The sequence below is a fragment of the Vitis vinifera genome, chromosome 10 (assembly GCF_030704535.1).
Source record: "Vitis vinifera cultivar Pinot Noir 40024 chromosome 10, ASM3070453v1".
NCBI classification, from domain to species: domain Eukaryota; kingdom Viridiplantae; phylum Streptophyta; class Magnoliopsida; order Vitales; family Vitaceae; genus Vitis; species Vitis vinifera.
Window position 1 is genome coordinate 5,228,996 of NC_081814.1, and position 26,748 is coordinate 5,255,743.

The 26,748-nt window shown below is 36.6% G+C and overlaps 4 protein-coding genes across 11 annotated transcripts; 2 read left to right on the forward strand and 2 right to left on the reverse strand.

Annotated features, from left to right (window-relative positions):
• The first annotated feature begins 218 nt into the window (after positions 1 to 218).
• On the forward strand, positions 219 to 1,996 carry LOC100854510 (syntaxin-124). The gene is made up of 2 exons (XM_010648667.3): positions 219 to 589; positions 896 to 1,996. Exon 2 carries the CDS (start codon positions 950 to 952, stop codon positions 1,862 to 1,864), a length of 915 nt encoding a protein of 304 aa, XP_010646969.2. The 5' UTR covers positions 219 to 589; positions 896 to 949; the 3' UTR covers positions 1,865 to 1,996.
• A 1,557-nt stretch (positions 1,997 to 3,553) lies between these two features.
• LOC100261868 (vacuolar protein sorting-associated protein 28 homolog 2) lies at positions 3,554 to 5,571 on the reverse strand. Of its 7 annotated transcripts, none has more exons than XR_785287.3 (4): positions 5,341 to 5,571; positions 3,984 to 4,723; positions 3,817 to 3,910; positions 3,554 to 3,736 (listed from the first exon to the last, which is right to left on the reverse strand). XR_785287.3 is itself a non-coding variant. In XM_010648668.3 (3 exons), exon 2 carries the CDS (start codon positions 4,620 to 4,622, stop codon positions 3,993 to 3,995), a length of 630 nt encoding a protein of 209 aa, XP_010646970.1. In that variant the 5' UTR covers positions 4,623 to 4,723; positions 5,341 to 5,568; the 3' UTR covers positions 3,554 to 3,736; positions 3,984 to 3,992. The 7 variants fall into 7 exon arrangements, 4 of the variants coding, with proteins under 4 accessions (XP_010646970.1, XP_019073991.1, XP_002273612.1 ...); XR_009466697.1 differs by having other exon boundaries at positions 5,263 to 5,557; XR_785286.3 differs by having other exon boundaries at positions 3,817 to 4,723; positions 5,341 to 5,557.
• A 2,507-nt stretch (positions 5,572 to 8,078) lies between these two features.
• LOC100267056 (uncharacterized) lies at positions 8,079 to 21,330 on the forward strand. Its single transcript, XM_059740011.1, has 5 exons — positions 8,079 to 9,776; positions 14,307 to 14,491; positions 14,594 to 14,764; positions 18,837 to 19,289; positions 20,712 to 21,330. Exons 1-5 carry the CDS (start codon positions 8,285 to 8,287, stop codon positions 21,171 to 21,173), a joined length of 2,763 nt encoding a protein of 920 aa, XP_059595994.1. The 5' UTR covers positions 8,079 to 8,284; the 3' UTR covers positions 21,174 to 21,330.
• Positions 21,331 to 22,260: 930 nt separating this feature from the next.
• LOC100244739 (uncharacterized) lies at positions 22,261 to 24,259 on the reverse strand. Of its 2 annotated transcripts, none has more exons than XM_010648666.3 (2): positions 23,572 to 24,259; positions 22,261 to 22,921 (listed from the first exon to the last, which is right to left on the reverse strand). In XM_010648666.3, the coding sequence occupies exons 1-2, from the start codon at positions 24,161 to 24,163 to the stop codon at positions 22,527 to 22,529; spliced, it is 987 nt and encodes a 328-aa protein (XP_010646968.2). In that variant the 5' UTR covers positions 24,164 to 24,259; the 3' UTR covers positions 22,261 to 22,526. The 2 variants fall into 2 exon arrangements, with proteins under 2 accessions (XP_010646968.2, XP_002273372.3); XM_002273336.4 differs by having other exon boundaries at positions 22,261 to 22,927.
• Between the last annotated feature and the right edge of the window lie 2,489 nt (positions 24,260 to 26,748).

Here is a 26,748-nt window from a genome sequence, read left to right on the forward strand (position 1 = left end):
GGCTTTTTTTTTTTTTTTTTTTTTTTTTTTGGGGGGTATCTTTTTGTTGTAAAATATGGAGATTAAAGTCATACTTAAAATTTTATGTTTCTTTCTCTAATATCAATCAAATGACAAAAAAGAGGTTATCTCATCCTATGGGTCATTGATTATAGGTCAAGTATGATCCAATTGCCAACAATTAGGTTTAAAATGCTCTAACTGATATCTCTTGGTGTATCAGCTTTTATAACTAAATTTTGTTCTCAGAAAAGAGGGTTTGATTATTTTGCATTTACTCCATTCCTTGTCCATCCTTTACTCCATTACAAGCACTTTAAATGGTATTCAGCACTTTCCAAGAAGCCTGCTGTCATCATTTTTCATCTTGTCTTTGTCACTGAAATATTATTCTCTGTTGTCTCAGTCATGCTACACATTCTGAAAGATATGCTGAGTGCTTTCCATGAAGGGAAGTGGGGAACCTTCACCCTTTCTTTTTTGTTGTTGAAATATGATTGCCTCTGCCCACACCAATATTACCACATAGTTTGGGAGGAAAGAAATTAATGTAGGACTGAGTCAATAATGAATGATGGAATGCCAAATGGTAATTTATGAGCCTCCTTTGATATTATCCTCTTTTAAACAACTGCTTAACTTAGGGTTTTAGATTATTGGTTGAGTTTCTCTTCACCTCAAATTCATTACAAGCCTCCAAAAAGGCTAATTCTACCAATAAAAAAAAAGGGGAAATCAGGATATGCCCATTTGAGAGTAACCCTCTTGTCAAATTGTTACCTTTTCTCTCTTCCTCCTCCAGAGGAAGAAGAATACCAAAAACCCTCAAACTTGAAACACAAAATCATAGTTTTTTTTTTTTTTTTTTTTTCTGAATTTTTGAATTTTCCACTAGATTGTACCGAGACACATTTAGGGGACAAGAATCTGATACAGAAAATCAGTCAAGATGAATGATTTGTTCTCGAGTTCGTTCAAAAAGTACACGGACCTGAAGCAGCAGACCTACATGGACGACATGGAGTCCGGGAAGGAGGCTGTAAACCTGGACAAATTCTTTGAAGATGTTGAGAATGTGAAGCAAGACATGGGTGGTGTGGAGAAGCTGTACAAGCAATTACAAGATGCCAATGAAGAAAGCAAGACCGTCCACAATGCCAAAACCATGAAGGATCTACGTGCCCGGATGGACTCAGATGTCACCCAGGTCTTGAAACGGGTCAAGATGATCAAGGGGAAGCTCGAAGGGCTGGAACGCTCCAATGCAGCGAGCCGCAACGTTCCAGGTTGTGGACCGGGATCATCTGCAGACCGAACGCGTAGCTCAGTGGTTAGTGGATTGGGGAAGAAACTCAAGGACATGATGGATGATTTTCAGGGGCTTAGAGCAAAAATGTCAGCGGAGTATAAGGAAACAGTTGAGCGGCGGTACTACACCATAACAGGACAGAAGGCGGACGAGGACACCATTGAGAATTTAATATCAAGCGGTGAAAGTGAGAGTTTTCTGCAAAAGGCCATACAGGAACAAGGGAGAGGTCAGATCATGGATACAATATCAGAAATCCAAGAGAGACATGATGCCGTGAAGGAGATTGAAAAGAACTTGATTGAGCTCCACCAGGTGTTCTTAGACATGGCAGCTCTTGTGGAGGCACAGGGTCAACAGCTCAACGACATTGAAAGCCATGTAGCCCATGCTAGCTCCTTTGTGAGACGTGGGACTGAGCAGCTTCAGGTGGCCCGGGAATACCAGAAGGGCTCCAGAAAGTGGACCTGCATTGCCATAATTCTTGGGGCTATTGTAGTCGGCCTTCTCCTCTTACCCATTTTACCAACCTTGATATCAATGTTACCCAAATGAAGGAAAACCCAAGACAAAGGAAAAAAACAGACTCATTAACCTTATAGCGTCAAAAGAGTTTAGTGGAATTGCATTTCAATCTTGTAGTTAGATGTTGCATCCGATTTCAATGAACGGGGCTTTGATGCTAAAGAAAACCTCCAAATCTTTCGGTGAATGAATGAATGCATCTAAAGAGGTTGAGAGAGTAAACACGAGTTTCCTAGAAATAAATTATTCATGAGACATGGTTGGGAGATGCCATTCAATCCAAATTCCTCCCTAACACACCCAAAGTCCATCCATTTCACAATGTGCATATATTTTTAAGGCTTATAAGACTACAAACATCGTCTTCCATTCCTTTCCAGTTGGAGTAAATGAAAGCCAAGTTTTTCGTAAGCTGCTTTGAGGAAGACAACAGACTTCCATCAGGTGATAGGTTCCTGGAGTTTGTCTTGCTCCAGATGTTTTCTAGCCATCTAAAATCAAGAAATTCACGACTAGGGATTTGGTTTGGAAAGGCAAGGATACAAACAAATGGAGCAGGGGCCTATGTTATGAATGCAATTGTTGAGGAACTCCTGAAGGAAGGGAACAGGGTAAAGATCCCATTTCCTTGGCCTGGTTTTAATTGGATGTCTTCATAAAGTTGAGGGACTTCTGAATGGGGGAACAGGGTGAACATCCTCTCTCTCAACACTATAAATTTGTCTTAGCTTTTATCCACATGAACGCTCTAAGTTGGCCCTTGTCCGGGTTCAGAATTGATATCCAAAGCCACATAAAACAAACCGAAACCTGAATAGGTATTATTGATGAATGAAGTCAGAGCAGCAACCCTTTTCGCATTATTCCAAATAAGTATTTGTTATTATTCTCATTTTTCTGTACTGGAGTTTGAGAAGAAATAAAATCACATGCAGCACAACTTGCCGATACGGGTAGATCACATCACAGCCCCATTGTAGAATAAAAGCCTCCATTCTCAGTCCACTTCCAGACTCCCACCACCCGCCTTTAAAACATTTCAATTGGAGCACGATGATCCAAATAATGAAAAAAGACAAAAGGTTTGCCAATGAAATACAAGTTTGCTGGTTTGTATAATACAAGTTTGCCGGTTTGTATAATACAAGTTTGCCCGATTGTTTTGTTGGTCAATGAAGGAAAGACAACTCTCTGCCTTCAAACAGCACATCTGCTATAATACAAGTTTACCAGCGCAAGCCAAGGTAATTTTCACTATAGTTAAGAAAAGGTCTCCCAGCAGCTTCTATCGAGCACAGGCACACAAGGTTATGCTTTAAGAAGGATGTCTAAGAAATGTCCCCTTTTTGCCTGTATCCACTAGAGGTTACCATCTAAACGCTTCCCTCTTAAAGATGAATACTAACAAGAAATCAATCATACATGCTGAAGTTTCAATCCTTAGAACTTAAAACTCAACCACCATGCTGAAGCTTATAACTTTGTCAAACTGATTAAGAAAAAAAAGGGTATAAACTCTTAACCAATATGCTACAATTCCCTCTGAAGATCATCTCATCCTCATTTACTAAAGTTCATTATATGGAATTGCCACTTGATTCTCATAACAAAATGGAGAAAAAGGATTGTTCCCATCATCCTATGTATCCCTCCTTCATGTCTCAAGAATCTTGGGTTTTTAACCATTAATGTATTAGATGGAATCTAAGGAAGAATCACTGATAAAAATTCATATATATATATATATATATAATATGAAAACCATGTCTTCTAAATAGAGGGGAAGAAACACACTACTATTACCAAGATGACCCATAAATGGGGGATGAGATATACAATAAACAAACTCCAAATGAGAGATTATACAGATGTTAAGAGACTGCCAATTGCTGCTACATGTCGCTGCAAACAAAAATCCCGAATCAAATTAAAGTAAACTCATCTCCATAACATAGAGTAAAAATTATATCATTGGTAATTACCACAAAATATTGGTATGGAGATCCACAATGCCATCTTTGCCAAAATGTGTAAAGTGTTACAGAATAAGAGGTCACTTCCACAATCATCAAGGTTCTACCAAATACAAGACAGTATATATTAAATCACCCAAACAAAACATAACAGGGATGCCTATATACATGCTTACCCCAATAAATCAGGTACCAGCATTAGGCAACGCAGCCATGAAGGAGTTGTAAGATGACTCTAGATCAAAGTGAAGCTGCCGAGCTTGCTGCTCTGTTAATTCATCAGCAGCTCCCATCTTTGACAACCTCCCAATCCACTCCTTCATCTTGGTCTTCCCTTCATAATCAGGTGGCAAGATGCTCAACTTGTTGAGAGAAGCAAAGAGGTCCGACAGCAGAGGATGCACCTGATCAACCGCCACCATGTTCAACTTCAAGGAATCCATGGCTGTAATGAAGTTCTGCACGCACTCTGCCACAACGGCGGCTGAGGTAGTGGCTGATGCAGCTGCAGCAGACCGATGCTCAACTGTGGCAGGCACTCCGGAGGTCACAAGGCGGTTGATGGCTGCAGGGCAATCCATTTTGTAGGTGTCTGCAAAGCGCTCAATGCTAGGGATGGTATCTTTGAGCGTGGAAGCAAGGGTTTTGAAATGGGCAATGAGTTTTTGACATTCTGGCTCATACTCAGCCGATGAAATTATGTCACGAACGTAAGCCTTTTCAAGCTTTTCCGTGGCTTTTATTATAGCATAGAGTTCTGCAAAGTTCTCATACATTTCTCTTTCTCGCTTGTCATTCCATAGCTTGACCTCCATTTGGTTATATACGTAAATCTAGATAATGGGTTTTGATCAATTAGGGTTTTGCGTAATGGAGAAGAGGACGGGACACGCGCAAAGAGAACCAACCTTCTTCGCTGAACAACAATCACAGAGAAGAGAGCAACATCATAAAACTCATCAAATTAAACAACATAAGAAGCACAATGTTGTAGATCACAAAACACAAGCATCAGTCTTCAAAAACAAACATAGCCATTAAAAAGATCGACAAATAAAGGGATCCGCTTGGTCACCAAGAAAATGCAAGAAAGAGCAATGATTTAAGACCCAAAAAAGAAAAAAGAAAAAGAAAAAGAACGCACTCATCCTCGCCCTAACACACCCATAAAAAGCTTAGCAATCTGGGTTCTCCATAAAAACAACAGACAAAAACTTGCCCTCTTATGTTTTCCTCCGCTTTCTCAGCAACCAAACAAAGACATAACAAATAAAAATCCAAAAACCGCTTCGAACAACATCCATTTCTCAAAAATCCACGAATCAGAAAAAGTAAAAATAAAACTCGTAAGAACGTAAGCCAAAGAAATCGAAGCTTTTGAATCAAAAGCTTAAATGATTTCCCTGCAAAATGAAGCCCCTAATGTCTGAATAAGACGATTGACTGGAAACTCACCGATCTATTCGAGAAGAATTAGGGCAATAAAGGGAAGAAGAAAATAGAAAATCGTATAGAGATAGAGCGGGGACTTACAGAGAAAGTAAAACGCAGCGTTTTGTGGGGTGGAGGTTGAGGAGATGATGAGTAATGGAGGAGAGAGGAGAGAAGGGAGGAAGAAGATGGGGCGAAGGAGTGGGACAGAGAGGTTGCGTGTGGGTTGGCCCATATGTTATATACTTACGCCAATATTATGTGGACTCTCCCGCCTCATTATTCCTCACACCTCCTCCCCTCCCCTCCCCTCCCCCTTCCCCTATACCCTATAATTCCATATATCCTTTTATTTTATTTTTATGGAAAAAGCTATTAATACTTTAATTTAATAAAAATATATTCAATTTTAATTGATTTTTAATAATTTTTTTATAACCAAAATGTGTTCAGATATTAAAAAACATTCCTAATTCTCTTGTAAATTGTAATCATGATCATTAATCATTGCCTTTAATGCCATTAATAGTTGTTTTAGGTGCGAATCATATTTTCATTTTTTTATTAAAGAAAAAGAATTATACCAAATAATTATAACTCCTTTTTATATGACTTTATTTCTTTAATTGTATACAAAAATAGAAAAATTGCCAATTTTATGTCATTAAATTTCGATTATCATATGAAAAATACGTTTTATTTGTCAATATTTAATTATTTATAATCAATTAGGATGTAAATTTTTTACAAAATAAACTCCATTAATTTGGATCCACTGACGATGCTATGATAAGACTAGTCATAAGGGGCACGTTCCTAGAAACTCGGAAAAGTGGGGCCTAACTCCATGTGGACATTTAACAACTTGGGCTCGGCCGGCTTCAAATTTCAAGCTCAGCCCACGGCCCATTCATCACATTCACCTACCTTCACAGAGAATGAGTCAGGTCTGCTCGTCTGAAAATAGTTGTCAAGTTTTTTCACAACAGTTTTTAAAAATTATTTTCTAATGTTTTATTAAATAAAAATCTCTTTAAAGACTTAAAAATAATTTTTATATTTAATTTTTTATTTTTAATCATTATACATATGTATACAATTGTTTTTACTTTTTTGAGTTATTTTAAAAATAATTATATAAACATGTATAATAATTTAAAATAAAATTTTAAATATAAAAATTATTTTTTTTAAATATTAAAAATAAGTTAAAAACATCGCAGCTCAAACATGCTTTTATTTTAAAAAACATTAAAAAACTATTTTTCATAACTATTTTAAAAAACAATTAGCAAACAACACCAAAATCTTCTCATGTTTTAAAATATTGCTATCAAAATTTTTTAAACTTAGAGTAATAGTTTTTTTTTGTTTTTTTTATTTTTATACTTCCATGTTTTCATACCATTTTTAAAAACTATTATTCTTTTAAAATAAGTTTTTATTGTTTACATAAATAAATAAATCTTACAAAAGACTTTCACCCTTATACAATGACTCCCTGGATCATTGCATTTTTTAAGACCTCAGGAAGATGATTGGCAAGTTGAGGACAAAAATGGCTTCCACTGTCTAGATGCCCAGGAAAAGAACCTCAGGCTTATCAGATAAAAGGAAATTGTAGTGATTATAATGAAATCAGTTGTTAGAAATGACTTAGAGAATATACAAAAATTGAATAAGAAATTGGTCAAGGAATTTACGATCAAATATCTTAGAAATCTTTCGGCCTGGTATTTTTAAAAATTTGTATTTTAAATTTATTTTTAAAATAGAAAACAAAAAATAGTTTTTTTTATATTTTTTAAAAAAATTAGAGTGTTTGGTAAAATGTTTTAAAAAATATTTTAAAAAAATAAAAAGATAAGAAACTTGTTTGAATGAAATAATTTGTATCGTTTTTAAAGACAATGTATTGTTTTTATTTTATATAAATTTTGTAAAATTAATTTATAATAATATGAAATCAAATTTAAGTCTTATTAAAAAACAAAAATTGAATTTATAATTATATATGAATTAAAGATAAATAATTTTTTTTAATTATGAAACAATCTTTTTATTGTAGTGAAAAAAAAAATTATAAGATAAAAATGATTTTAATATTTATCTTTAATGCAAGTCAAATAAGTACTTTAATTTTTTTTATTATGATTTCTTATGCCTTTTTTAGAAACTTTTTTTAAGTTAAAGAATCAAAATAATTTTTTAAATGTTTTATAAAATTAATGATATTTGGTAAGTTATTTTTATAAAAAGATTTTAAAAATAAAAAACAAGAAGACTTGTTTGGATAAATTATATATATATATTTTAAATTGTTTTGATTTTATAAAAATATTTTAAATTCAATTTATATAATATTAATTAATTAAATTTAATTGAAACCTTATTGAAAATGAAAATAACTTAGTAATTACAAATAAATTATAAAATATGTAGTTTTTAGTAAAACATAAATAGCAATATTATAATAAAATCATAAATTATATTTTTAGTATAAAATATACTATTTTATTATATGTTAGAAAAATAACATTTTATTATATTGATAAATTCATGGTATTAATGAGTTCATTATTTAAGTTTTTAATTAATTTTAAAAATTAATAGATTTATTAACAAATTCAATTCATTAAGTCTTGTTTAATTTTAAATTAATTTATCTAGCAAAAGAAAAAATTGGAAAATAATAGTTCTATGTTGAAGATATAAAATAAAGTATATGTTTCTCTTTAGTAAGTGAGATCTGATCTGATGGAATAGTCAGCTAATGTATAAGAGATGATTTTATTGGAGCAACTATAGATGGTGGGACAGTCATACGAGCATTTCAAGCTTCAAGAGCTTCATACAATAATTTAATATTTAATGTTTGATATAAGAACATTATTGTAAAGTTGTGGGTGAAAAATAAAAATCGAAGTCTATGACTCCACTCCGGTTACCAAACGGGCCCTTAGTTAACCCTTTGGGGTTTTACCATCACCTTGAGAGGCAAACGCGGCCTTAGTTCACTGTCTGGAGGGGTTTCAGGAGGAGAAACATGGCGATTGCAGAGGAGCTGTACCCTAGCCAGGAGGACCTCCTCTACGAGGAGGAACTGCTTCGGAACCAGTTCAGCTTAAAGCTGTGGTGGAGATACCTCATCGCTCGAAGCGACTCACCCTTCAAGAAACGATTCTTGATCTACGAGCGAGCCCTCAAAGCCCTCCCCGGAAGCTACAAGCTCTGGTATGCTTACCTCCGCGAACGCCTAGAAATTGTTCGCAATCTCCCTATCAAACACTCACAATACGAAACCCTCAACAATACCTTCGAGCGTGCGCTGGTCACTATGCACAAGATGCCACGAATTTGGATCATGTACCTCCAAACCCTAACCGATCAGGAGCTTCTCACTCGGACTCGAAGAACGTTCGACCGTGCTCTCTGCGCACTACCGGTGACCCAGCACGATCGAATTTGGGAGCCCTATCTCGTATTCGTGAGCAAAAAGGGTGTCCCCATCGAGACCTCGCTTAGGGTTTATCGGCGGTATTTGAAGTATGATCCCACCCACATTGAGGATTTTATTGAATTTCTTATGAATTCAGGTCTTTGGCAGGAGGCAGCAGAGAGATTGGCCGGGGTTTTGAATGATGATCAGTTTTATTCGATTAAGGGAAAGACAAGGCATAGGTTGTGGTTGGAGTTGTGTGATTTGTTGACCAAGCATGCTACAGATGTTTCGGGGTTGAATGTAGATGCAATAATTCGAGGTGGAATTAGGAAGTTTACTGACGAGGTTGGGCGGCTGTGGACGTCACTTGCGGATTATTACATCCGGAGGAATTTAACTGAGAAGGCGAGAGATATTTTTGAAGAGGGTATGACCACAGTGGTTACAGTGAGGGATTTCAGTGTGATTTTTGATGCTTATTCACAGTTTGAGGAGAGTATGCTTGCATATAAAATGGAGAATATGGATAGTGATGAGGAGGAAGATGGCGCTCAAGATAATGACACTGATGAGGAGGAAGATATTCGTTTGGATATTAATCTTTCAGTGGCAAATTTTGAGAAAAAGATCCTTCATGGGTTTTGGTTACACGATTTTAATGATGTTGATTTAAGATTGGCTCGATTGGAGCATCTCATGGATAGAAGGCCAGAGTTGGCAAATAGTGTCCTTCTCCGGCAAAATCCCCATAATGTGGAACAATGGCACCGGAGGATTAAGCTATTTGAGGGAAATCCTACAAAGCAGATATTGACTTACACTGAGGCTGTGAGAACGGTTGATCCCATGAAAGCAGTGGGAAAGCCTCATACTTTATGGGTTGCTTTTGCTAAGTTATATGAGAACCACAAAGATGTTGCCAATGCCAGAGTTATTTTTGATAAGGCCGTGCAAGTGAATTACAAAACTTTGGATAATCTGGCTAGTGTGTGGTGTGAGTGGGCAGAAATGGAATTGAGGCACAAGAATTTTAAAGGAGCACTAGAGCTGATGAGGCGTGCTACTGCAGAACCATCTGTTGAGGTCAAGCGAAAAGGTAACCTGTCCTCCATTTATTTATTCTTTATTTTTTATTTTTTATTTTTTTTCCTTGTTCTTGTTATTTGCTTGCTTGGCAGATCTGTTTATAATCTCCACTACCACAATTGATACCTACATGGTTGCAATGATTAAATATTCTAACATTCTTTGACTTGAAATCTCTTATGTCCAGAATGAAATCCAAATCCTGTGTAACATCATGGTGGGCTTTTAAAGTCAAATTTTATGACATTCTGTTGACTAGTTGATTTTGTACAATTGGATTCACACTCTTTTGCTATCAAAATATGAAAATAGATATGGACTGAATCATCTTTTTGTTTTTTTTTTTTTTAATGATTTGAAGAGTACGAAATGACATATATATAGGTTGTTCAAGACCTATTAAAATCGGAGACTCTATGGTTCTCAATCTACTCTAGAATAGGAAATTAAATTTGAATTACATATTGTCTATAAAAAAAAATAAAAATTGAATTACATATCATAGTCCCAAATTTAGCTCCCTAAAATAACAAAATTAATTAAATCAAATATCCTAAAGTAACGCAATTTTTAATACTCCCCCTTCAAGTGGCTGATAGATGTCTATCATGCCCAACTTTCTAGTCAAGTAGTCAAATGTAGGTTTTAGTAGCCCCTTAGTAAATATATCAGACAGTTGTTTATTCATTGGAATACATGGCATACAAATAAGACCACTTTCTAATTTTTCTTTGATGAAGTGTCGGTGAACCTTTACATGTTTGGTTCAATCATGTTGCATCAAATTGTTGGCTATATTAATGGCAAATTTATTGTTAGAGTAAAGCTTCATTGGGGCTTTCATATTGGTTATTAATTCTTATAATAACCTCTTTAACCATAGAAGTTCATACATTCCTTGAGTAACAACTCTATATTTTACTTTTGTGCTGCCTCATGCCACAGCTGATTGCTTCTTACTTCTCCATATAACTAGACTTTCACCTACCATGGTATAGAAACTTAAGGTTGACGTTCTATCTTTAACAGCTCTGGTCCACTCAGTGTCAATATATGCTTCAACTCTTAGATGTTGACCTTTTTTGAAGAGTAAACCTTTACCAAGTGTTCTTTCTAAATACCTAAGTATTCTGTGTACAGCTTCCATGTGTTCTTTATGGGATTAGTACACAAATTGACTCACCGCACTTACTGTAAATACTGTACAAGTCTCGCGTGTGATAGGTAGATAAATTTACTTACTAGTCATTGATTCCCTATCTACTTTCTTGCTCTTCTTAGATAGTCTAAGTTTTTCCCTTTTTTTTTTTTTTTTGATAAGTAAAGAAATTGTATTAAAAGAAAATGGTATACGCGAAGTATACAAAGCAACCAAAAAGGTACGAATGCACAAAAACTAGCAACCACACCCTAAGAAGAACCTAACCAATCTACAAAATCTAGCATGGACATAGAGTCATCCCCAATGTACAATCTAGCCCAATCCCAAAATGGATATAAAAAGAAGCTTTTGAAAGTTCAGTCTAAACTTTCACAATTCTCAAAGGCTCTCCTATTTCTCTCCCTCCAAATGGTCCAAAAAAGACATAAAGGAGCAACTTTCCAAGCCTTCTTCCTTTTTCTACCAACAAAGGAGCCTCCCCAACTCAAAAGCAAACCTCTCACCAAAAAGTTCATCATCCATTATGCATCAAATAAAGCGAAACTTAGCTGCCACAAAATGCGAGCTTTCAAATAATGTAGAAGAATATGATCACATGCTTTTTCTTCTTCTTTGCACATATAGCATCTATTAGGCATCTTCCAACCTCTTTCTGCGCTGATCCTAAGTCAAAATCTTGGTTTAAGTTGCCTCTAAAGCAAAGAAGCTTACTCTAATTGGAGCCCAGAGATTCCAATCTATACCATGAGGGAAAGGATCCGTTCCCTTGCTAACCAAGGAAGAGTAGAAGGACTTAAACTAAAAAGATGTCATTCTTTGTATCCACCCACACCAAAATATCCTCAAAATCCAAAGAGGGGGAATGACCATGCAACCTCCCAAAGAAGTTATCTACTTCCTCTAACTCCTAATCATTCAACTGTCTAAAGAACCTAGGATTTCAACTACCACCATCCCAAACATCAACCACCCAAGCATCCTTAGAGGTGGCTATGGAAAAAAGATCTTGGAAACCATCCCTCAAAGGCACATACCCACACCATCTATCCTTCTAGAACTTCACCTTGTTCCCAGAACCAACCCTGATGCAAGTGTTGACTTTAAAAGCTTCCCAACAATTTCTGATTGACTTCTATACCCCTACTTCATACCTCTCTCTCACCCTTTTCATGCACCAACCCCCATCCTCTTGCCCATACTTGCCAACAATTACCCGTTTCCAAAGAGGATCTCTTTTAGTTGCATATCTCCAAGACCACTTTCCTAAAAGGGCCTTATTAAAGGACGGAAGGTTTCTAAAACCCAAATCCCTTTTCGTTTTTTCCATGCACACAACTGACCAACTCAATAGATGTGGCTTGTTAACCAAATCTCCCCCTCCCCAAAGGAAATCCCTTTCTATCTTTTCCAATCTAGCCACTACACTAAAATTCAAAAACTCGTTCTTTTTCCAGCAACCTCTTGAACTGGGCAGCATCTTTGCCATTCTCCCATTCAGCTTCACAATACTAATCCCACTCTTGCCAAAGACCCTTAAGAATACCATAGTATTTCATGACACCTTGAGCTCCTTGTTTTGTTTCATGAATTTGGGTCTTGATCTCATATACTTAAGCCGAATTGCCCAAGCCTAAGAATGTCTCATTGACTGCATCCCAAATCTCTTTTGTGTTGATAAAAACAAATGTCTGTCCAATTTTTGGCTCCATTGAATTAACGAGCCAGGTCATCACCATCAAGTTTTTTGCCTTCCACGTTTGAAAAGCTACCTCATCTTTTTTATTTTCGGTGGTTGTGTTGCTTAAGTGAGAACCAAAATTTCCCTTGTCTTGGATAACCATCTTTACAGATTGAGATCACTGCAAATAGTTTTGTTCATTTAGTCTGTGAGATGTAATCCGAAGGTAAGGATTATCTGTGGCAGTTGCTTAAAATGCACATTGTGTCTGCTCAATGTTTGACTTGGATGTAGCTTTGTCACTTACACTGACATAATTTTGAATAGAGTTGGAATAGGGTTTTTTATGAGAAAGAAAATACATGAAAGGAATAGAATTAGAGGTAGGCTTTAATACCATGAAAACAGAGATAGTGAAATTAACTAATAAAATCTTCTAAAATAACACAATTTTCAACAAAATAGATTTAGATTTTTGATCCCTTTCAATGGCTGCTTGACATATGGAAGTTGCCTTTCAAAGAACGGACCTTAGTAAATGATGTAAGAACTCTTTTAATGTATTCTCTTTTTGGTTACCCCTCCATTAATAAACCAGGAATTGGAAATTTTTATTATTTTTTCAACAGTTAGTAACAATAACATGAAAACACAAATTCTCTCCATGTTTTGATTTTTGGTTAAATATCAGACTTAGATTGATTGGTGAATACCACCATCAACATAGAAATTTTAATATGTGTGTGTGTGTGTGTGAGTGAGTGAGTGAGAGAGAGAGAGAGATAGTGCCTTAGCAAAGGCTACTCTTTTGCCTTTAGCTATCAAAATAAAATTGGATATTTGCTGCCTTGCAAAGGTTGCTTGACATATTAAATTGTACATAGGTGGAGGCTCATAGATTGGTTGGGTCTTTGTTGAGGGAGGGAGTTTTTTTTGTGTTCCTTCTTTTCTGTTTCTTTTATTTTTAGTGCTCATTGTATGCGACCCGTGTGCCTTCGCTTTTTGCGTTTATATGATACTTTCTCTTATTTATTGTAAAAGAAAAAGAAAAAATGGAAGTGGCCCTTCTCATTGGGCTAGTTTTTGTGGATCTGGCTGCTTGGTTACTTGCTAACCAACTTTTGTACATCTTTGAAGGATTGCTCATCCTCCTTGTATTTATCAATTGATAGATGAATGAACTTTGTTGTTTCTGATATATATATGGAAGTAGCCTTTGAAAAAGCAGACCTTTTTTAGTGATCAGAGAACGGCTTTAATGGATTCTCCTTTTGGTTGTCCCTCCATTAATGTTTCAGGGGTTGGACATCGTTGTTATTTTTTTTTCAACAGTAAGTAACAATATCATAAAAATGCTGCAAGTTCTCTTGACATTTCTATATTTGGTTAAATATCAGAGAGAGATCGTTGAATACCACCATCAACATAGAAATTTTAGTGCTTGTGTGTGTGTATGAGAGAGAGAGAGAGAGAGAGAGAGAGAGAGCTCCAGTGTCTTATATGCATTCCATGTGCTTGAAATCTTGCCTTGTCAGTTTCAATTAAGAAGTGATACCATGTTATAATTTGTTCTACTATCTTAGAAATTGGAAGTTTTGATCTAGAACTGTTCAAATTAAGAGCAAAAGCTGGGTTCAAGTGAAAGGGTAATTTTAGAACTGATAACTAACACCTTCATTTATGGTTTGCATGGCATGCAGTGGCTGCTGATGGGAATGAGCCTGTGCAGATGAAACTGCACAAGTCCTTGCGAATTTGGACATTTTATGTTGATTTGGAAGAAAGCCTGGGAACTTTGGAGTCCACACGTGCTGTTTATGAGCGGATATTGGATTTAAGAATAGCCACTCCACAAATTATAATCAACTATTCATTGCTTTTGGAAGTATAGACATTCCTCCTACTATTCTTCTGTTTTGTTCATTTATTATTCATTTAATTTGTTTCATTGGATGGATATTAAATATTTCATATTTGATCTGTGCAGGAACATAAATACTTTGAGGATGCTTTCAAGGTGTATGAAAGAGGTGTAAAGATATTTAAATACCCTCATGTAAAGGATATATGGGTCACATATCTGTCCAAATTTGTGAAAAGGTATGGGAAATCCAAATTGGAACGTGCAAGAGAGTTGTTTGAGCACGCTGTTGAAATGGTATGGTTATTTTGATCCCTTTAATCGTAGTTTAATGATTTTAGTTGCTTGGTTGTTTTGGTTACCATCTAATTGATGTGTGTTTTGCATTGCTGAACTGTGTTTGAGCTTGCTTCTGGAGGTGATCATGTCATCTTTGGAGAAGTTTTAGTTCTCTGTTGTGTGGATTGAAATGTCAAGTCAACCACCCACCTACTCCAACCTATCCCTTTGGTCATTAGTTTAGTGCTAAACAATACCATACCACTCTCCATAAGGATTTGAGTAAACTTCCCTGAAACCCCAAAGCACGAACTCACAGATGGATACTAAATGAGGCAAGGCTCATTGACAGCAGATGTCAAAAATTTTCTGCTTAATTTGAATAGCATGATTGGTCATGAGAATTCTGAGACTCTGTTCCTTTTAGACCGACATATGTATATGTCTGGTACACATTTAGAACAAGAAAATAAGGTTCAATAAATGGTTGGGCATAAGGTTTACATAAGGAGTGCCCTTGAGGCCTGACTCAAGTGGTAAAGGGATGGGGAGGGTTTGTGGGAGGTTCCAAGTTCAAGTCCCCTTGGGGACAAAAAAATTACCTATAAAAAAAAAGGGTTTACACAAGGAGTCAATGTGGCATAATCCTTAGTAACTAAGTTTAGACCTTCTGTGTAAAATTGAACCCAAAATTTTATTTATTCCTTTCTGAAAATTTGTATGTGATTAGTAGATCTTTTAATTAAGTTGCTTGCTTCATTTTGGTTCTTGGTGCTTCAAATTTTAGCTTAGTTGCCTGTTTCACTGTTTATTTAATGGTGCTGTAACAATCAAGGAAAGAATTTGTTTAAAAGAATTATTTGTTTCATTTTATTTTTTGATAGTCAAACAAGCATATATATATATAAAAGACACCAATGAAAGAGCAGGGCCACACCCCAATTACACGGGAGGTATACAAAGGGTGCCAAAACAACAAATAGAATTACCTCAAACATGCACTCAAGACACCCCCCCACTAACACACACTAAACCAATCAATAATATTTGCTTCATTGAACAAAAGATGCATAAGCACATGTTCTAGGTCAAGTTTTTAGGGTAGTTTCTTTTGCATTATTACCATGAATTTGAGTGTGAATGCAGCATAATGTTTCTATGGGTTGGTTACAGCATAATGTTTGTGCGCTCCCGTCTTCTTACTTGGGTCTTCCCTTGGGTGCTTGTTTCAAGGATGTAGTATTTTGGGATGGCATGGAGGAGAAGCTTTGGAAAAGACTATTGATTTGGAAAAGACAATATATTTCCAAATGGGGTAGGCTTATCTTAATTCGGAGCACTCTTTTCAGTATAACTATTTATTTTATGTCTCTGTTTAGTATTCCAAGGAGAATTATATTGAGGTTGGAGCAGATCCAAAGGGATTTTCTTTGGGAAGGAGGGGCCCTTGAGAGGAAGCCTCATTTAGTATGTTAGTCTATTGCTTGTTTAGATAAACGTAAGGGTGGTTTGGGATTGAGGAATTTGGCATTGCTTTATAAGGCCCTCTTGTGCTAATGGAGTTGGCGTTTTGTAGTGGAAAGGGAGGCCTTTTGGAGGTAAGTTATTTATTGGAAGTATGGGGAAAAAGAGGGTGGGTGTCGTTGATGTGAAGTGGGAGAAAGGCTTGGGGTAGATTTGTGGAAAGCCATCAAGAGAGAATGGGATGTTATGGGTGGTAATGTGATATTTTCTATGGGGAATGGGAGGAGGGTTAGATTTTGGAAGGACAGATGGTATGGTGACGATCCTTTGTGCACCTCTTTTCCCTCCTTATTTGCTATATCCTCATCCAAAGAGGCTTGGGTGGAAGATATTTGGAACCATTCTGGAGGGGAGTTTAGGATCCTCATTTCTCTATGCGACACAACAATTGGGAGGTGATTGATGTGGAGTGTTTTTTCCAAAGATTGCAAGAAAGAAGGGTGTGTAGAGATATGGAAGATTAGGTGGTATGGACAAAGTTAAAGGATGGTAAATTTACAATCAAATCTCTCTGTAAGGCTTTGGAACTGGAGAGACGAGGATTTTCCTGCAAGTGTAATTTGGAATTCATGGGTGCCACCAAGGGTGGGTTTCTTTGCTTAGGTAGCTGTTTGGAATAAGGTCTTAACCTTGAATCGGATTCAGAGGAGAGGGTAGTCCTTAGCAAACAGATGTTACTTGTATCTTTCAGAGGAAGAGTCTCTTGATCACATCATTTTGCACTACAAAATGGCAAGGAGTCTCTGACACTTGTTGTTTTCTTTATTTGGGCTGTCGTGGTTACTTCCGGTATCAGTTAGAGAGACGTCGTTAGGCTGACATGGTTTTTTTGTGGGTAAGAAAGGGAAAAAAGTGTGGCGAGCTACTCCCTTGTGCCTTTTTTGGATAGTTTGGAAGGAAAGAAATAGTAGGGTGTTTAGAACTTGCTTCAGGGTTGGTTCGGGGAACAAGGTGAAGTTTTGGAAGGATGGATGGTGCGAGGATTTGCCATTGAGGGATGTTTTCCTGAATCTTTTTTCTATAACTTTCTCTAAAGATGCTCGGATGGTTGATGTTTGGGACAATGGTAGTTGGAATCCTAGGTTTATTAGACAATTGAATGATTAGGAATTGAAAAAGGTAGACAACTTCTTTGGGAGGCTGCATGTTCATTCCCTTTCTATGGATTCTGAGGACTTAGTGGAGTGGGCGAACACAAAGAGTGGTGTTTTTTTAGTTAAGTCCTTCTACTCCTTGGCTAGTAGGAGAGCGGATCCTTTCCTTCATGGTATAGTTTGGAACTCTTGGGCTCCTATTAGAGTTAGCTTCTTTGCTTATGAGATAGCTTGAGGGAAGATTTTGACTCTAGATCAACTCAAAAAGAGGGGTTGGAAGATGTCTAATAGATGTTATATGTGCAAAAAAGAAGAAACGAGTGATCATATTCTTCTTCATTGTCCAAAAGCTCGTATTTTGTGGCAGCTGAGTTTTGCTTTATTTAGTGTTCAATGGGTGATGCACACTTCAGTGAGAGGGTTGCTCTTGGGTTGGGGAGGCTTTTTTGTTGGTAGAAAAAAGAAAAAGACTTGGAATGTTGTTCCTTTATGCCTTTTTTGGACCATTTGGAAGGAGAGGAATAGGAGAGCCTTTGAAATTGTGAAAGTTTAGATCATTCTTTTAAAAGTTTTTTTTTTGTATCTATTTTGGGATTGAGTTAGATTGTATATAGGGGATGACTCTTTGTCCATGCTTGATTTTGTCGATCGATTAGGAACTCTGTAGGGTGCAATTGTTTTTGTGTATCTGCGCCGTTTTGCTTTTATTTGCTTGTATACATCGTGTATACTTTTTTTTAATACAATTGCTTTTACCTATCAAAAAAAAGAAAAGAAAGAAAGAAAGAAAGAAAGAAATAGTAGGGTGTTTGAAGATGAGGGTCATTCGGTACAAGGGTGTAAATTTTGTTTCATTTGTAACCTTTGGAAGTGGGTTATAAGGGGTTTTTAGGTTCCGACCCTTCTTTTGTTGTTGATTTTGTAGATTGGTTGGACTCTGTTTGAGGGGGTGTTGTTTTTGTTGGCCCCTGTTTTTTTTTTTAGGCGCTCTTAGGCATCCTTTGTATACTTCTTGTATACTTTGGGGCGCTTTTCTGGAGTACCTTGTTTTAATATATTGCTATTTACCCATCAAAAAAACAATCTAATGTAATGAATAGTAGTTCAGTTGGAGGGGCAAGAAGGTTTATAAACTTAGGTTTCAGGAGTGTTTTCTGTAGAAACAGCATTTTTCATCTTTCAGCCCTTGGAATGAGCTGAACTATCTCTGAAAGACATTAGCATCCATTTCTATTTGTAATCATCCTCTGCATTCAAAAAGAATCTGGAAGCATATGCATTAATGAATACTCATATTAACCAGATCCATTGGTTTGTTGATGTTGTTATGAAACATAATTTATCTGTATGTAATTTTTTTTATAGGTTTGTTTTTGTTATTTTTATTTATCAAGCTGAAATGTACTTTTTCTATCATTATTAATTTGTGATAATGCTGACTTCAAAATGTTTATCTTTTGATTGTCTATCAGGCTCCAGCTGAATCTGTGAAGCCTTTGTATATGCAATATGCTAAGCTGGAAGAGGACTTTGGTTTAGCTAAGCGAGCTATGAAGGTTTATGATCAAGCTGCTAAGGCAGTTCCTAACAATGAAAAATTGAGCATGTATGAAATTTACATTGCACGTGCTTCTGAAATATTTGGCATTCCAAAGACAAGAGAAATATATGAGCAGGCGATCACATCCGGTGTTCCAGACAAAGATGTGAAGACAATGTGCATGAAGTATGCAGAGCTGGAGAAGAGTTTGGGTGAAATTGACCGTGCCCGTGGTATATTTGTATATGCATCTCAACTGGCAGATCCACGATCAGATGCAGATTTTTGGAATAAGTGGCATGAGTTTGAGGTCCAGCATGGTAATGAAGACACCTTTAGAGAAATGCTTCGAATCAAACGAAGTGTCTCAGCTAGCTACAGCCAGGTAATTCTTCCTTGATTTTTTGGTTTTTTGGTTTTTGTGTGTGGATCTGAAAAGAATAATTCATTGATCATGAATTGAAATGTACAAGAAGGAAAAGTCATGACTACAAAGAGGCACAAAAGAGTCCCTTAAAGGAGCCTGAAATAAAGTCACTATATGTTTTCTTTCTTCTTTCCCTAGCTGCCTCCATTTTTTTTTTTTTTTTTGTGCAAACTAAAAACACATGGACCTTGTTTGCCCGTTAGGGTGTCCAGTTGGTTAGAGCAAATACCAAGATGTGTGGTAAAGACATGGTTCTGGGTTTGATTCTTGCTGCTAGTTGAATTCCCTGCATCACCTGGTGCTGGTCAGCATCCCAAGGTTTGGGTCCTCATGGAGAGTCTGACAGGCTTGCCCATGGAAGGTTCCTCGGTTATAAAAAATTACATTGACCTTGTTTGGCTCATGGAATGGCCAGAATAAGACTCTCATCTAGATTATCTGTTCTAGGAATAGGTGTCTTGAGATATGGTGATTTCTCATTCTAGTGTTGGAATTACCCTGGTTTTAAAGTTAGGAAAAGATATCTATTCTCATTGAAGTGTTTGGTTGGTTTAGAGAAAGAACCACCTGATTTGATGATTTCCATTACTACCCTTTTAACTCCACCTATAATTCATCTATTCTATTAAGTATTATCTTGTTGGTCTTGAAATGCATATGGTCTATGATGTATTGTTTTGTTAGTCTTGAAATGGATATGGTCTATGATGTATTATCCTGTTAATTTTGAAATGCATAAAGTCTATTAAGTATCATTACAGTATTTGAATACATATGATAAGATTTGAATTTTACCTATAAAAAAAAATTACAGTATTTGAATATATATGGTTCATTTTCATTTAAATTTTTTAATGGATGTAACTAAACTATTTTTCATCATTATCCTTTCATTGCATTTGGTGAATATGCTTATCAGATCAACAACCGCTGAACATATATAATATGATTATGTATGACATCAAGCATACATTGTCCGAACATGTGATTATTTACTGATCCCCAAAATGTGAAAGGCCATATACACTGAAGGGTATATTGTAGGACTTATGACTACGATGGTAATTTTTTTTTGAATGTAAGCATAGTTGTTTAGATATTCTATCTATTCTCTAACAGAATAGATACAAATAACATTTTGAGTGTAGCAATGATTGTATTTATCTGCTTTGAGGGACTAGAGGGATTGGAAGTGTTGGTGAAAGATTTGCTTTAAATACTTTGTATTTGTGTTCAAATTTTGTTTGGATTGTTGCTTCATCTCCTTGTTTGATTTCTTAGACAGTCTTAGAAGGGCTAAGGTGTTGGCATTTGATTTTGGCACAAAAACTAATTTTTGACAGAGTTTAGGTTCAGTTCTAATTTTTGTTCTTCTTGCAGACACACTTTCTACTTCCAGAATATCTGATGCAGAAGGATCCAAAGCTGAACTTGGATGAAGCAATGGACACATTGAAGCAAGCCGGGGTCCCTGAAGATGAAATGGCCGCCCTAGAAAGGCAGTTAGTGCCAACAGCCAATAACACTGCTGCTAAAGAGAGCAGTCGGAAAGTTGGTTTTGTTAGTGCTGGAGTGGAATCACAGCCAGATGAAGGAATAAAAGTAACTGCAAATCATGAAGACATTGAGCTGCCAGAAGAGAGTGACTCGGAAGATGAAAAGGTGGAGATTGCCCAAAAGGATATTCCAAATGCGGTGTTTGGAGGTTTGGTCCGGAAGAGGGAAGAAGCTGATGGGGATGGGGATGGGGATGGGGATGAGGATGGAGCTGCCAGTAAAGATAAAGACCGAGACAGCCAACTTGGTGCACTGGAGAGAATAAAAAGACAAAGGCAGGCCTGATTTCATGTATGCATCTGGAACTAATTAATCTATGTATGAAATTTTGACCCATTATTTTTCACATACAAACTCTCGGTAGTCCAAGGAGTAGTTGCCTTTCAGAAATGAACCACAAGATTAGTTCATTGAATACTAAACTTGTACGTTTCCATCGGCACGTTGTTGTGTCCATCCGGTATTATCACACAGGGACGCTCTCACTTCACAGCTCAGAACCAACTCTTCCCAACCTGGGAATCGAGATATGGTTTCATTTTCCCTGAAAATCTCCAAGAATTCCATATGATGGTTTTCTGTTTTTGCTTTTGCCTTTTTTTTATTTTTTCTCCCCTCCTAATTACAGGATGTTTTGGGACGCCGGGGTTTGTCGCATGGGCATAACCTCTAGGAATATTAAGCCCACCAGTCAAACCACAATCACCACCATTTTTACCGTAGCTCACTTAATTCATCAAGCTCTGGATAAGGAAAGAGTGGAATAAAAAATTGCGTCTGTTGAGAGAGAGAGAGAGAGAGAGAGTCACCGCCCAAACAAGCTCAATTCAGTTGCAAGTTTCAGCCTCTCAGATGGTTTTCATGCTACCAAACAAGGAGTGAAGTCGGTGCAGTTCATGAAACCCTTTATAAGGACAAATCTTGGCCTCTAACCTAAATTTTCCTTCATTCAATCACAAAGAGACACATCATCTCTAGAGATAAACCCCTCAAAGCCACTCTCCACACGATATTTCATCATGAAGCTTCCCCTCTGGCAAGACAGGCTGGTGCCAAGTGCCCGCCCACCACTCACCATCAACATGCTCTGACCCATCTCAGCGGTGGTCATTCGGATAAGTAAATGATAACTACCTTACCAGTCACGTCTTAAGCAGGGATAATTATAGTTTTCTTTGACTTGACTAGTCTCTGCCGGAAAACTTGACCCAGTTGGACTCAGGCTTCAATTTTTTCAATACAAACATTTCTACCTGCTTAGCCAAAAATGGTAAAACGTGTCCCTCCTATTTGAAATTTGAAATGACATCGTCATCATTTTTTCCAATTTTTTAAAAGTAAATCTATCCTGAAGAATAAAATTATGTGCAAATTAATAAAATTATCCAGGTCATTCATTTAAACATGAAAGCAAGCACACTAAATTTCCCTTTTCTTTTTACAAACCATGATGTGACTATGTTTTAGCTCCCACTAAGGAAGAAAAAAAAAACATCTAAAATGAAAAAAATGGAAAAACAAAAACACAAGTTCTCGACCACAACCCTTTTTTGGACTTCTGAAACAGAGTGAATATTTTAAAAAACAAATAAAATATTTTCTATTTTCTATATCTCTAGCCCCATGATGCCTCTTCAATTACTGGGCTCCACGGCTGATCATCTCCTTGTACTGATTCAATGATTCTTGTCTCTGTAACATCATCTCCTCGTTAAACTTCTTTATGAACGCTTCAACTCGCCGGTTCAACTCATCCTGACTCAGCGACGGATCTTTCCTGAGCTTCACGGAGTCCAGAGGCGAAGTGAGAGAGGGTGGTGGGTTGTTCGTACGGTCCTTGAACGTCTCTGATTTGTTCGCTCTCTGAGGTGACGTGTCCTCTCTTACTACGATGTGACGCCCATGATTCTCCCACGTATCAGATTTCTTCAGGTGTCTCGTCAACGGCATGTGACGGCCGTCCGTTATCATCTTCCATGTGTTCTCCAGTGTCTCGTGTCGTTTTGGCTTCGATACTCTTAGAACTTTTCCTCCTGAAGCTTGAAGGACAACGAAAATATGAAATGATCCGTTTACAAAAGATTGTACTTTAATAATGAAAGGAAAAGAACGAGCTACTACGACTGTGCCGTTGGAAAGGTCATTTTCTTATCCTGTTTGATTGCCAAGAAAAAAGGAGGAAAAAAAAATTAAAATTAATGTATATTTAAAAATACACTTTTCAACTTTTTCACATCTTTCTCCGCACCATATTCGGAATGTTAAGATCCAATCCAAGTGCCATTAACAAATTTTGCATGTCAAATAGGCGCCATCAGTTTGAACTTTCCAAGCCACCAAACAGACAAAGCATCGTCCTGGCCTTGCCATGGTTGTCACCAATGGAGAAGGAAAGGGCAAGCAAAAACGACACCGTTTCAAAGTAATTTCCATGGATGGAAATTAACACGTGTAAAGGTCCGATAACAGTAATAATTTATAGAATCTGACAAAAATAGCCGGAATAAATTTGAAACTGAAATTTTATTATCGGTGTTCAAATCTCTAGAGGAAGGCAAGGGTTGGTTGGTGTGGTGAGCTACCGGCTAGCTGAAATGGAATTTTATCGGAAAAAATTATAAATAAAGGAGAGTTCATTCAATTTCAACCAAATGCAGAAATTCAATTAATAAACAAATAGTACCTTCGGGACTGGCTTTAATCGGCTTCCGGTGACCGAACCTAGAAGAAACCAGAGGTTTCTCCGTAGATAAGAGACACTCCAGCGGAATCTCGGACGACTCTCTCCTCAAGAGCGGCGATGGCGGCAGCGGCGGAGTTGTGGACCTCGAGATCATCAACTCCTCTTCATCTTCAACCACCGGACTGTCCGCCACGGTCTTCACCTCCGAAATCGTAACTTCACGCTGCTCATACACTATCGGCGTCTCCAAGCCGACAAACTCCGGCGGGTTCTTCATTTCGTAAGTGAACTCAGTCCTTTCATCTTCCGGATCCTTCGCCGCCGTCTCCGGCCGATCTTGGTGGTTCATTCGGTGAAACTTTGAAGAAGCAGCGATGGTGATGATGATGCCATTGATGATGACGTAGAGATAAGGAGGTTTGAGCCACGAGCGGAAAGAGCTCCACATCACAGGAACTCCGGAAACAGCAAATTCTGAGATAACCGGTATGGATTGCCTCAGAATCACAGCCATGGACACAACACCAATTGAGATCAGTGCAACTTTGAGGGAGAGTAGCCACGTGCTAGAGCTTCGAGACACGAACGCCATCCTTTCCGGTGAGTAGAGTTTGTGAGTTGGTCGGAATCTTTACCTTCTACGGTGAACAGGAGAGTCCAAACAGTCTTTCAAGTGGGGTGACTCGGAAAGAGTGTAGAGTATGAAGATATATAGAGGTCGGGGTGGAGGACGCGGTTTCTGACGATGAAGTATGGGCCGTTGGATCTGAGACTTTGTGGGCCCTGAGTACCCAAGCCCATGATGCTTGACTATTATGTACATTGGCCCACATTTAAAAAAAGGCTTATACTACAAATTAAGAATTAAGTTATGGATGATGAGGCCCATCCAAAGGGTGCGGGTGGTTTTCATATCCATCTTATTTCAGTATTTTACCAGAATACCCTTATATATATATAATATTCATTTACAAATATCTTTCTTTAAAAATAGATTGATTAGGATATTATTCAAGCTTCAATGATTAAAAATGATAATCGATTTTAAAAATTTATCATTTTTATTTTGTTACCAAGTCCAATCAACCAAACCACCTAAATATTAAAATTTGATTCTTTGTATCATATATTTTATCATTTTTAATATTCCACCTACTAAATAATTTTTATTTGTTCAATGTACAATGAACACCTTTAGGAGGATAAATTTGCATTTCACATCAAAAGGAATCCATATTAGTTTTATTGAATATTTAACAACTTATATTCCGAATCTAAATTATTAAATAAAGATAAAGATAAAATCAAAGTTAGATACAAATAAATAAATAATAATAAGGTAAAAGAAATAACATTTGAATACTGATATATGAAATTTATACAAAGATGAGATGATTGTTGAGACATAAAAAAAAAGATGTATGTGGTCATATTATTTTTAATTTAAATGCGGATTTTGAATAAGATACCAAAACTATATAAAAACAACATTTCGGTTATTTTTTATATATGAATATGACAAAAACAATGAGAAACACTTAAACTAGTATTCAACAATGATCATTAAGAATATGTAGTTTTAAGAAATGATGAATTAATTGTCCAAAACAATGGATTCTTAAACTTAAAAATTAAAGATGACTAAAAAATAGCAATAAATTATTATAATAAAAAAGTAATATTTCTAATTGTAGGTAGATGAAAGGGTTGATTGTATCCATCAACTCCTTGTGTTCAAATATCGTGGGCACTTAGATGAATGTACTATAAGGTTAAAGTATGCATCTTTCTTTATAGCAATTACTGTTAGAAAATTTGGTAGCGCCTGAGGTCTTATAAGTGGTATCAGAGTCGAGGTCAGGAATTCCAACCCCCAAATATGTCATGGGGGAAATTGTTGGCAGATCGAAGGATTTACTACGTTTATCAACTCTTCTTGTGTTCGAATGTCATGAGCTTTTGGGTGAGTTTGAGGTCTTATACTAATTTTATTATATTATTAAGATGGGATATTTGGAAATTATCTCATGCTATAAATGTTTATAATAAGTAAATAGAACAACACATTGTTTAGTTAAAAAATATGTTTATAATATTAAGCCGATGGTCAATTTTTTTTAAAAATGTTATAAAATTTGGTTCCGAATATTATTATAACTTATCTGGGCTTCTAATTCATAGTATATTTTCATAAATGAAAAAAAAACGATCATTATCCTCAAGGCAAAAACTTTACTTATTTAAGAAACTCCCAATCAAAGTGCACAAATGATGACATAAGAAATGGTAAATGTAAAGAGAAGCTTCAAGAAACAAAAGCTTTCTTGAGAGGGGGGTCAGACTTCAGAGTGCAATAATCTTTCTAGAGAAGCTAAATCCGGAAGCGGTGTTTTCAGGAAATACAGAATTTAGTAGGCAACAGTACTTTGTTATGTTTTTTAATGCGTCAGAGACATTTGAATTTTTAAGTGATCCAAATTCTCAACGGTCATGTACTATGTATATATATAGTATATGACCGTTGCCCGCGGAAGCTTGTCCCAGGATCCTGGAGCGGCGGTCCCATGGCTGCGGCGTGGCTTGGCCACTCCACGTGACCGATGCCCTCGTATCTGCACCACCCTAGTCCACACTCCATGCTGTTCGCTATTTAGAAAGGTTTTCTTTCTTTCTTTCTTTCTTTAAGAAGAAAGGGGAAAAAGCATCTTGCTCTTTGGGCTGAGAGCCTGAGACGGTGCGGGACATTTTTCTTTTGTTTCAAGAATATGAGTGAATTATTTGATGGGCCCATATGATTGGGTTGAATTTGGTACGTTGATTGAGGTTCAAGCTTGTGCCATAGATGGTCTACCAAATTATTTTAAAATTTTTCAGTTCAAACACCACCTTTGATTAAAAAATGTTATTTTTTTCAAGTACCCTTTACAATTTTTCTTAAATTTAAGAATATAAGGTTTCTTAACGAGGATGGTATGCGTGTGTGGGCAGTTGTTACTGGTGGGAGTCAAAGGAGAAGGTGATTGACCCACGATTAGGGCAATACACGTAAGTGGTATAGTATTCACTTTTTCAATTCATGCCAAAATTTGGGTAACCGTCAAAATCATACCGTTAACAAATCTTCCCACGAACTCAACTAACCCCCACAACCCACAAGCTGACCATGCATTCTATATT

Excerpts from the sequence above, each read along its gene's own strand:
- LOC100854510 (XM_010648667.3), top strand. The coding sequence starts at position 950 with ATGAATGATTTGTTCTCGAGTTCGTTCAAAAAGTACACGGACCTGAAG.
- LOC100261868 (XM_010648668.3), bottom strand. The coding sequence starts at position 4,622 with ATGGAGGTCAAGCTATGGAATGACAAGCGAGAAAGAGAAATGTATGAG.
- LOC100267056 (XM_059740011.1), top strand. The coding sequence starts at position 8,285 with ATGGCGATTGCAGAGGAGCTGTACCCTAGCCAGGAGGACCTCCTCTAC. Across the intron at positions 9,777-14,306 it reads TGTTGAGGTCAAGCGAAAAG|TGGCTGCTGATGGGAATGAG; the intron begins GTAACCTGTCCT and ends CATGGCATGCAG. Across the intron at positions 19,290-20,711 it reads TCTCAGCTAGCTACAGCCAG|ACACACTTTCTACTTCCAGA; the intron begins GTAATTCTTCCT and ends TTCTTCTTGCAG.
- LOC100244739 (XM_002273336.4), bottom strand. The coding sequence starts at position 24,163 with ATGGCGTTCGTGTCTCGAAGCTCTAGCACGTGGCTACTCTCCCTCAAA. Across the intron at positions 22,928-23,571 it reads GATTAAAGCCAGTCCCGAAG|CTTCAGGAGGAAAAGTTCTA; the intron begins GTACTATTTGTT and ends TTGTCCTTCAAG.